This window comes from Plasmodium brasilianum, chromosome 6, assembly GCF_023973825.1.
Source record: "Plasmodium brasilianum strain Bolivian I chromosome 6, whole genome shotgun sequence".
NCBI lineage: Eukaryota > Apicomplexa > Aconoidasida > Haemosporida > Plasmodiidae > Plasmodium > Plasmodium brasilianum.
Genome location: NC_090119.1, coordinates 169,927 through 182,474, shown reverse-complemented (window position 1 = coordinate 182,474; position 12,548 = coordinate 169,927). Strand labels below are relative to the sequence as shown.

The 12,548-nt window shown below is 30.1% G+C and overlaps 2 protein-coding genes across 2 annotated transcripts; one reads left to right on the top strand and one right to left on the bottom strand.

The window, feature by feature from the left end:
* Positions 1-197: 197 nt before the first annotated feature.
* Positions 198-7,700, bottom strand: MKS88_001636 (guanidine nucleotide exchange factor; the record flags this gene model as incomplete). Its single annotated transcript, XM_067214581.1, has 1 exon — positions 198-7,700. The coding sequence occupies one exon, from the start codon at positions 7,698-7,700 to the stop codon at positions 198-200; it is 7,503 nt and encodes a 2,500-aa protein (XP_067074524.1).
* Positions 7,701-10,090: 2,390 nt separating this feature from the next.
* On the top strand, positions 10,091-10,924 carry MKS88_001635 (uncharacterized protein; the record flags this gene model as incomplete). Its single annotated transcript, XM_067214580.1, has 1 exon — positions 10,091-10,924. The coding sequence occupies one exon, from the start codon at positions 10,091-10,093 to the stop codon at positions 10,922-10,924; it is 834 nt and encodes a 277-aa protein (XP_067074523.1).
* Positions 10,925-12,548: the final 1,624 nt, after the last annotated feature.

Sequence of the window (12,548 nt, the reverse complement as noted above, 5' to 3'; positions counted from 1 at the left end):
CAAACAAATATCAGCCAGAAGGCAGGCGACTTTTTTTTTTTTTTTTTTTTTTTTAAAACACAAAAAAAAAATATCTGTTATTAACGACTAAATGTGTTTATCCGTGCATACAAATATATACATGCATGTACGTATCCATATATACACAAATGTCCGCACACATATACACACATATATGTACATGCGCAATGACAAAACTAGTAAAGGTCCGCCGCCAAACCCTGGAGCAGGTGGACAAATTTAAAGCCATTAACAGTACACAAATAATTTTTGTTGTACCTAAAAAAGGAATACAAAATAAAGGGAGAGGAGATGCACATTCTGTATATGTCACTGCTTGTCAGTATATGCTCGTTGATAACATTTCGACTTCGATCTTTTGTTAGCACTAGAGATAATTTGATAAAATTATTTAAGTCAAAGAATAAGTCAACAGTTAAGTAATCCATAACAGGATATAGCATTTCGTTTATGTTTGTAAGAACCGAATTCTTTATCAGAGTGCTCACTCTAAATGTGTGTATTGTTGATAAGTCATAAGGTAATTTATTCATTCTTCTAAAATATTTTATCTTTTTTAAAGTAATAAAATATATAGTTTTTTCAAAATGAGACGCATATAATAATATGGGTTTCTCAATTAATAATTTGGATGCGAAAATGATTGCTCTCTTTAAAATTTGTATATTCTTTTTCATCTGAAACTGATAATCCAAAATTAGTTGTTCAATATTTGCTTGTTCTTCATACAATTTTTTTAAATATACCATATGCTTTTTTTTCATTAATATGTTAATACATATTTGTGTAGCTACATTTCTCCACTTGACTTGAAAGAAAGAGCTTTTATCATATGTATTCTGCATCATGTTAAAGTATTCATCTTTATATGTAGACCTTCTAAAATTACAATCATTAAATTTGTTTATATATAAATTGGGAGGGAAGTGCTCACAAAAGTCTACATATATCATTTCATTTGATAAAAATATATCAACAACTCTGTTAATTAAGTGAACCAAATTTATTTCTTTCTGGTCTTGTAAAGACATATAATACATTCTCAATGATTTTAATTTTAATATTAAATTATTCGTATCAGTACACTGCTCAATTAATGGACAGTTCTTTAAACATTCAGATATAAGGTATATATTATCCTTCTTATAATTATATCGATGAATTATGGAAAATAAATACTCGTTATTTGTTATGCATGTTTTTTTTCGATAACTAATATATTGAGGCATTGGTATTTTTGTAAATTCGCAAACGTTCATATTTTTTTCCCTTAACAGAAAACGAATATCTACCATTATGTTATACACTAGTTTGCATTTGATAAAGAAGTTTATTTCCTCTTCGTTAAAAATTAATTTTTTCCCGTTTCCCAATCCCCTCTTTTTATTATTATCCCCTTGTGCTCCTCCGTCCCTTCCCCCCTCTCTAGGCGTCCCTTCTCCATCAAATTTCTGCCCCTGGTTGGACTTTCCTGCATTGACAAGCTTCTTAATCCCATTTCTTACAATTTTTGACAAGAAATTTTTTTTCTCATTACTTATTTTTCCCTCACTTTTATTCCATTCACTTTGGGCACGTTCCTTGTTCACCCCTCCTTTGATTACCATTTCATGCCTTGGATTTACATGACCACGGTCAGCTCTTCCTGCTTCCTCCACATGGTCAACTTCTTTAACCCTCGACTCCTCACATTTGTACGTGTAAAAATAATTAACAATTTCTATGGCGGGATCATTAAAGGAAAGAAGTAAATAATTCTGATACCGAAAAAATAGATTAAATATATGGCATAACTGAAAAATTTTTAGTTGCACATAGTAAGATTTTCTATTCAAATGGTAATGAAATAAATTTATGTACATGTTCACGTAAATATCTTCATTTGTATTACATAGATCATTTATTACATATACAAAAGAGTTGAAAGTATTCTCAAAAATAAATTTTACAGACAGGAAATTTTCTTTTAAATTGTAACTAGTTAAAGATTGATATTTATTTAAATATAAGACTTCTAAAATATCACATATCTTGTTACATATACTTGTAACATGAGATGGGAGAGGAGGGAAAAAAAATTTTTCCACCAACTTGTTTACATTTTTTAATATAGGATTTACAACAGCCATAAGTAATAAATTAAAAAAAGGTAGATATATATAATCTTCATCATTGAAAAAGTATATCTTATTCTGTGTATTATTGTCTTTACTTATATTTTTTTCATACATAGCGAAATATTTAAATAAATTTTTCATAATTATCCTGAACATGTCAGGAAATTTTATATTTCTGAAAATTTTACATAATTCTTTAAAAGCATGAACAAAATCTATTTCAACAAGAATATCTTTTTTACCATCATTTTTATTTCCATGTAATACCCTCTTCTCCGACATGTCATCTAAAGGATTATGTCCATCTGGATGAATATTTCCATAATTCTCTAAACCTGTTATATTACTATTGTACGGATACGAAATGGGGGTGAAATTATTAAAAACAAAAGTTTTGTCCTCGTGACTTTTACCTTTTATAAATGTAGAAAATTCCTTTGCCTTCACATCATTTGATTCATCAATAAATGAAACTATTTTCCTTTCACCCTTATCCTCCTCATTAGCACTTCTGCTAGTGGCAACGTTCGTCCGTTCGTCTTTTACTGCGGTATTGTAGTGTGCTGAATTGAAATCAGCATTACTGTAATCCGCCGCAATATAGTCCTTACCATTGCAATTAGCTTCGCTTTTATGTCCTGCTGAACTGGACTCCCGAACAATGATGGGGGGTTGAGAAGTTCTAGCCCCAGGTACTTCAGTTGGGGGAGTAACAGTTGGAACATCGGTGTTTCCTGCAAATTGGCTGGAAGTTTTTTCCTTCCTCGACATTTCGTTTAATAAACGAACGAAAGAGTTGGTGTTGTTCATATTTGCAATGCATTGAGAGAAATTAAGGAGGAAGTCATTTTTCATGAAAAGCATTTTGATTAAGAGAAAAAATATGGACGTTTCTACTTTGTACAAAGAATCAATGTGTAAACAATTTTTAATTTCTTCTATACCCAATTTAATGAGAAAAATGGTAAAGATATTACGAATCCTTTGGCATTTCAAATCAGCATATAAATCAAATATAAAAGAGCAAATAATAAAAGTACTGTTTTGATAAAAAGAGTATTTCTCCTTCAATTGTTGTATGTAGCATTTTTTCCTTTCATCATGTATATCATAGTCATAGGAATGATTCATTAGACTAGATTTTCTCGATAGGTAGTTCATCATGGTATCTTCCCCTTTAGTCCGACTAGTGATTACACCATTATTTACGCCATTGTATGTCTCATTATATGTGCCATACTTTACGCCAATGCTTGTTTCATTGTTTGTGCCATAGTTTACGTCAATGCTTGTCTCATTGTTTGCGCCATGGTTTATGCCAATGCTTGTCTCATTGTTTGCGCCATAGTTTATGCCAATGTTTGTCTCATTGTTTGCGCCATAGTTTATGTCAATGTTTGTCTCATTGTTTGCGCCGTAGTTTATGCCAATGTTTGTCTCATTGCTTTCCCCATTTGGATCATTCACCTTGTTTGCAATAATACTTTTGTTACTATAACCGAACAAGTAATGTGCGGCTTCCATTTTTTGCTTTTCGTAGGACAACTTTTTAACGTTCTTTATATTTTTATGGTTATGTATTAAGCATAGAAGGATCATATACATAGGCTGTTGCTGTATAATGTAAATAAATTCTTGGAGCTTTACCCTATTATGATCAAAGATGTGCGTATTTTGTGTGTGAATAATAGTAGGTAATGGTTCGTTCATATTTGCTATATTAGAAAGAACATAATTTTGATAATTCAAATAAAGGTCATTGTATAGTTTTTCATAGGAGTTTAATTTTAAAAGAAACTCTATATGTTTACTATACAAATCAGTTAAGTCCTTTTCATAAGACTTGATATAATTAATACTGTTACTACAATACTCTTCTTTTTTTAACAGTATTTGAATACGTTCCCAATTAATCATGTTAGACATTTGCTGTATTTCATAAATCATCTTTTCTATCTCTTGTTCATAATAAGGAGTGTACAAAATATTATCACTAAAGAATTTTTCTTTTCTTTCAATTCTTTTTTTTAATAAATTTATCTCATTTGCATATTCGTTGTAGTTTCGATATAAGTGTCTTTCACTGTTTTCCTTCTCATCATTATTGTCGATATCATCATTGTACATATTATTACCTTGCATCTCCTGCTCTTCATAGGTCAACCAACTTTTAATAATTTTTTTGGGGTCTTTAATATATACTAACTGCGTGTACCCTATTCCTAAATGACAATTTTGAGCATATCCCCATGCATATATATCGTTATTACTTAGCTGAGTATATGTAGCGTTTTTAACAGAAAAGATATTGTCGATATTTTCCTTTAAGAAGTAGGGAATCAGTTTAGGTTTATCTATATATGATTCCTTCTTTGAATCATAAAGTATTTGAAAATAGTTGTTATTACCTAGTCCAAATAATTTATTGTCATATGTTAGGAAAAACACATGTTGATATTTCCCTACAATCATCTTGACATTATTTATTTGATTATATAAAGTAGGTGCATCATAATATATAATATTTTTTAAAAGTTCTCCCCATATATATATAAAACCATCCATAGATAATAACATACTAAAGGTCCCACCAGCTAATATATCTTTAATATATATATATTCATTTAAAGATATCTTTTTAGGGTAACTTAACATGTAATGTATTTTCTCTGATAATCCTAATTTTCCATTACTTGCACTGCCACATACATATAATTCATTATTATCTGTTAAGAATAAACTATGACTAGTGCCTAACGAACATTTATATACCTTATGCATTAAATTAATTTTTCGAGGCAATAATATAGATCCTTCTGTGTAGTCTAATCCTAATCCTGTCTTACCACTCTCTGCATTTCCCCATACATATAATTCCCCATGTTGTAATTCTGTTCCATTGTTTGGTATGAAAGAATTATTAACTATACATGCACTATGATCATATCCTGCATATATATTTATAACATTATTTAATGATTTTATATGAATAGGTTCATAACAATCTTTTATTACTCCTGTACCTAATTGACTCTTATCATTTTTTCCCCAACCATACACATGTCCTATATCGTTTAAAGCTAATGCATAGTTATTTCCACATGCTATTTTTATTATCTTATTAACACATATTTCTACATGAACAGGTACAGAAAATTTCTTTTTTAAATTATATTCCCCATTCCCTAGTTCTCCATCTTTGTTAACTCCTGATACGTAAACCTTCCCACTTTCTATCAAAAACACACTGAAATAGTCACTTCCGTCAATTATTTTTACCCTAGATCTTATCACTAATTCATTCTTTTCAAACAGAACTTGGTTATTACACTTATCTGGCCAGTATTCCCCTCCATAGGAATAAAAGTTGGCGGAAGCACCAATGGTAGCAGTAGCAGCAGTATCACCGCCATATAATGCATTTATAACCCTATTCTGGTAGTAGGTTAGCCTATCTAGTTTATAAAAATCGTTTAATATATCCCTTATGTGAACCTTTCCCCTCAACTCCTTGACGTACATGATGGGGAAGCGTTCCTCCTTGGCCAGTAAGCTAAGTGTCTTAACCCCCTTCCTCGCTCCTTTCCCCCATCCAGTGTTCTTACCACTTCCACTAACACCAATGCCACAATTACCTCTAGCACTAGCGATGCCAAGATCCATCCCACTTGCCACATTGGCCCCGAATTCTCCCTGGCAGTCTTCGTTTACCAAATAGTGCATTAGATCTTCATCCGAATCGGAGTTGAGCTCTTTTTCTAGCACACGGGAATTGGCATTCTCTTGCATACCCCCAAAAATAATCAAATCCCCAACAATTGTTACACCAAAAGCTATATATGTAGAAGCATGAAGATATACACATTTAAAATTAGTATTTATTTGCTTTGGTATTTTACAAGTATAATAAGAAGTATGACTATTTGAAATATTGAAAGTTCCCCATATGAAAACATCACCATGAATATTTAATGCAAATGAGTTAAAACAGCCAAAACTTAACATGAATATTTTTTTCTTATGATTAAAAAACTCTAATTTTTTAGGTAATAATATATCATCATCATTATTAGCATGCCCTAATTTATAAAATTTTCCATTCCCCCATGTATATACATTATAATCAGTATCTATACAACCAGAATGAGATTTACCTGAACATACATACACAATTCTTTTTCTATTTTTAAATATATTAATTAGTTGAGGTTTATTATAACTATTAATATTTCCTATTCCTAATCTTCCATTCCCACCATACCCCCAACTGTACATATCACCACTGAGTGAACAAGCTAAACTGTGTTTACTCCCAGCAGAACAGTGAATAACTGCTGTATTGTAATAGATATTCCCATTTTCTCTGTTATTTCCATAAAATTTGTATTTAGTACTATACCAACTTTCGCAGTTTATATTACTCTTATTTTTTTCTTCCTTATGTTGTTCTAAATATATTCGTGTAGGTTCATACACATTTTCATTTGTTCCATTTCCGACACAACCAAAATTGTTAAATCCCCACCCATATAAAAATCCCTCCGTTGAAATAGCTAGGGTATGCATATCACCACAAGAAATATATTTTATTTTTGTATATTCAGGTAATTTTATTTTAATAGGAAACGGAGTGAACCAATCTTCTTTTTCTTCAGTTTCGATAAGATTCTTTCGTTCATATAATTTACCTTTTTTATCTTCATAATGTTTGTTCGTTTTTTGAAAATTAACACTTCGCTCTGATTTGCATTTTTCGTCCTTCTCGATTATTTTCCCTTTCCCCGCCTGTGCTTCAATCCCCTCTATGATCTGCATAGAGACGTCTATACTTCCATCTTCGTATTTTACATTGCTATTTTTGTTTATCTCGTTCTGTTCTTCCTCCTTTTCTTCATGCGCGAATTTCCCCCTGTGCATAAGCGCGTTGGTACTGCAATCACTCCCCCTACCGCCTATTTTCTTCTCCCTGCTTTCCCCCCAGCTGTTGTCCCAACCTGTGTTCTCCCCTGCAATGCTAGAGATTCGATCCATGTCAAAATCTAGCAAGCTGTCAAGGCTACTTTTTGACGAAGAGGAGGTTTCTCTTTTCGTGTTAACCCCAAATGCACTAAGAAGTGCTTTATTGACTTTATTATTTATTTTGTTTAATTTTTTTTTTTTTTTATTTTCTTTTTCTTCTTCTATCGCTATATTAGTACTCTTCAGTAGACTCTTTTTTTTTTTATAACCTAGTAGTCCATTATTTCCCTTTCCAAAAGAGTAAATAGAACACCCATTGTCACTTATATTGTTTTTTACTAAAACGAAGGTTGTATAATTAGTACAACATATAGAAGACACTATAAAATTTTCAAAGAATTTTACAACTGTAGGCTTATTACAATATCGAGTGTGTATCCCTATACCTAACTGGTTGCTTGTATTTCCTCCCCAACAATAAGCTGCTGGTTTGTTCTTAAAATTACCGACGCACGCATAGTGGTCTAACCCCGAACTCACCTTAGGGCAAAAGCTAAAAATGTATTTATGTACTTCGTTCGTGTCATTATTTTCTTTGTTCATACTTTGCTTGATATGTCTTATACGCTTACATGAATGTGTCAACACAGGTACGTTTACCCATCCACAAGCATATATACATATACATATACATATACATATACATATACATATACATATACATATACATATACATATATATATACATATATATATACATATACATATACATATATATATATATATGTATTTCTTTTTACGTGTATGACTGTACCAGGAATATAGAAAATATATGATATATTTTTTTTTTTTTTTTTTTTTTTTTCTTCTTTTTAATTTTTATATTCGTATTAAAACGGATAAAACTTTTCTGTAAAAACGGGAATCACCCTTCCCCCTGTGAGTTAAAGAGTACAACTGAGATGAAGAAAATGGAAAGTTCTAGAAAAGGCAGAAGCTAGACGGAGCTTTGTCAAAGCGTGCAAAACCCTGGAAAAAGCTCCTCAAAGCGAGAAATGATAAAAATGAGCAGAAATTAGTACAAATGAGTAGGAATTAGTACAAATGAGTAGGAATTAGTACAAATGAGCAGAAATGATTACAAATGAGTAAAAATTAGTACAAACGAGTAGAAATGATTACAAATGAGCAGAAATTAGTACAAATGAGCAGAAATTAGTACAAATGAGCAGAAATTAGTACAAACGAGTAGAAATTAGTACAAATGATCAAAAATTAGTACAAATGAGCAAAAATTAGTACAAATGAGCAGAAAAAGGAGTTGAAAGAAAAGCGGCAAAATGGGTTTCATAATGGTGTTGTAAATATGAGCTACAAAAAAGTTAAAACAAAAAAAAACGAATGCACAATAGAATAATAATAATTTTAGGAGGGACACCAAAAAATGCAGAACTGTTTCTGCTAAACGTGAAAAGGCAGTAATTCAACCTGTTTCTCAATTGTTTTAATTTTTTTTTTTTTTCTTTTTTAACTTCGAGTTAAAACCAGCATAATATGTAGTATATATATGTCTTTATCAAAAGTGGTGAAATCAAAATTTTTTTTTTTTTTTTTTGGGTGCATTTTCTTCTATGCACTTTCATTGTACATATGAGCAAGTATATTACTGAAAATAGCATAAAAAATAATACGAAAAAAAATCGTTTTATTTCATTCAGTTTTGCCCTATTCTGTTATATTTTGCTTAATTGTGCGTAATTCATTTATTTTATTTTTACTTTAAATTTTCCATTAATTCGCAAACAATTTTTTCTTTTACACGTATATACGTGTATATATATGTGTATGTATTTATGTATGCATGTATATATTGTAAACCTTCCGTAAAATACCCAACCGAATACTCTTTTTGGAGGCCAAAGAAATTTAAGCTATCTAGTAGTGTTACCTTTGTTACATATATAAGTATATTTATATGTATATATATGTTTATATAATCATGCTGGCAATAATTGGCATACGTGACCTTTATATTAACAAAATTTTGTACAGCTAATTGAAATACTGATGATGAAGAGAACATTTCCACAAGAGTTGTATATATGCATTTTGTTGAAAAAAAATATATACGAAACTAAGAAATTTTGGATGGAATGATAAGGGAAAACAGCTTCCTTTTTTCTGTGGAAAAAGAAAAATTTGAAAGCGAAAATCTTGAAGTACTAAAACGAAGAACATACAAGTTACTGTTCTTACACAGTTGAAGATGGAAAGTTAAAATAAAAAGTAGTAATTTCTTCAGGAGGAATTAATTTTTTTCGGGAAATAAATTTTTATCCTACATACGGGCGAAATTTTGTTAGGAGTATTTATGTTATGTATGCATTTATATATTGTGGTATCGTGGTACTGTGGTATTTTAGCATTTTAGTATTGTATTATTTCAGTATTTTAGTATTGTATTATTTCAGTATTTTAGTATTGTATTATTTCAGTATTTTAGTATTGTATTATTTCAGTATTTTAGTATAATTTTTTTTTTTTCTCTCTCTTAATGGGGGTTTGATATTATTTTTACCTATTTATTTATATATTTTCGTTTATTTTTTTTTTTTTTTACGAATTTATTTATATATTTTTGTTTCTTGTTTTTTTATTTATTTATTTTCTATTTATTTTATATTTATTTTCTATTTATTTTCCCTCTGTATTGAGATTTAGTATTTTTCTGATTTTATTTTTTGTCATCCCCTTTTTACAAATATGTAATTTACATACGTTTGGGCTTACCTCTACCATCCATTCTCATAATGCGCAGCATAAGTGCAAACATACATATACATACACATATGCATACACATATGCATACACATATACGTACACATATGCATACACATATACATACACATACATACACATACATACACACTCATACGCACATACATAACCATATGAAATTTATGACCAGTTAAGGAAAAAAAAAAAAAAAAAAAATGCCTAGCAAGTCAGGAAGAGTTAGAATGCCCGCTGATAACAGACTTCCTGTTTCAGCTTCCTTAAAAACGTCCGAAATTTGGAAAAATTCTGTTGGTTATGATCCGTATGCTTCTATTGAAGAATTAAATAACAAGAAAGAAATAAAAAATGAAGAAATAAATGAAAAGGCAAAAAACTTATTTAACTTGGCAAGGCTAACTGGTAATGTTTCCAGTACCATACCTGGAGCCTGCACACTTTGCAATTATGTTGGTCATTTACCTTACCAGTGCAGGAATTTTCTTAACTTGGAGAAACATAATTTTCAGAAGGATATAAAGGAAAATGAGGAAGACGATTTAAAGGAAAGAAGAAATTTGGGTCTTATAAGCAGCGAAAGTGAAGTTGACAGTGGAAGTGAAAGCGGAAGTGGAAGTGGAAGTGGAAGTGGAAGCGGAAGCAAAAGAAGCCATGGTAACGTCCACCATCGAAGGAGCAAAAAGAAACACAAAAAAAGAAAAAGCAAACACGACGAACGTAAACGTAAGAAACTCAAGCAGAGTAGCGACAGCTACATCGACAGTGATGGCAAACATAGAGAATGGGAAATTCGTAAAAAAAGGAAAGAGAAGAAGGAGAAGAAACACAAAAAATATTATGAGAGTAAAAAACATAAACATAACGTAAAAGATAGTCGTAGTAGTGAAGACAGTAAAAATTGCAAAAAAGTAAAGGTCAGAAGTAAAAAAGACGATAAAAAAAAAAAAAAAAAAAAGGAAAAAAGAGAGAATGATTACATAAGGAAAAAGGAAAAGCATAACAAAAGCCGCTCTTCAAGTTTGGAATTTTAACAAATGCTAATTTTTTTTGAGTTACAGAAATTATTGTTAGGAGGAAAATTTTAACAACAGAAACAAAACATAAAGATTTTTAAAATAGTGAGCTGAACAAAGTGAGTACAAAATAGACAAACCTCTGAAAGTGCAAGGAGAAACTGTTTTATTTTTTTTTTAAATTTTATTAAATTTATTAATTTTATTAATTTTATTAAATTTATTAATTTTATTTAAAACAAGTTAAGAATATCTCTGCCTTATTGCACATCATTTAACCACGCGTTTAATTTTTCCCGGAAATTTTAGAATCGGCATATATGTACACAAATATATGTATGCGCAAATATATATATGTACATATGCACTTCACCGAACGCGCGGAAAGGGGTATGTGCGTTTTTACGCACCCGTTAAATAATTAACCCGTAATAAACCTTTATTTGTTGCCCCCCTTCAGTTATGTCCGTTTATCCTGCTTTATTATTTCTTTTTAATTTTAATTAATGAACTATTATGATTATATGAAACAGAGATGACAGATTTTTTATTTTATTTTTTGTGTAAAATTTATTTATTTTTAATTTGTTCCTTGTTTCATCCTTCTTTTAAATTTTTAACTGATACAAACAAGCTTTATTGATTTTCGTTTTGTAAAGATAACTCTGTGGTAAACACACACATATATGTGTACGTAAAATATTTATATATATGTGCGCACATATATACATATAATATACGTGTACTGCTCAAACGCAGTCCCTTCCTGCTTTCATTTTTCTCCCTTTTTTGCGGAAATATAGAAAACAAAAAGGTCCATTCATTATTATCATTCTAAATTGTTAACACATATAGGCTGCTACTTTAACGAAGTTTGCTCTTCTTTTCCTTCTTACCAACATCGTTATATTACTATGACCAATGAACCACGCTCCTACTATGGCAAACGTGAATGCAGGTATATTGGGGGGGGGGGAAACCAAGAGAAAGGGAGAAAGGGAAAAAGGGAAAACGGAATGAAAAATAGTACAGCACTTGATAAATGTAGCACTTCGGCACATTAAATGTAAAAAATGAAAATATCTTACATCAAAATGATATTTTTTTAAAAATATACTAATGTAGTATATATACTGCATTACTGCCATGAGTATGAACTCACATACATCTGTTGTATCACGCCTTTCCTTCTATTTCTTACTGTAAGAACCCACATTGTACTTACAAGGTTTGCTACATCATACTTGTACAGCGTGATATACAACTGTTAACATTATGTATATAAACATTCGTATTATCTACGTAAATTATGAGAACGTACTATTATTATGGTATTATGTTGTTATGTTGTTGTTCTGCTATGTTACTGTATTATTCTATTTTTTCCTCCTTTTTATTATTTTAATACCAAGTAAAATTTTTTTTAGCAAAATTAACGAACTCCGGAATTAGTATGTCCGTCAGGGAATTATTTAAAACGTTCTTCATACGTATGTATATATATATATATATATATATATATATATATATATATATGTATATATATAGCACAACATCCATTTTTAATTTATTTTTTATTTTTACTTATATTCTTTTATTTTCTTTTCTTTCATTTAATTTCATTTCATTTCATTTAATTTTA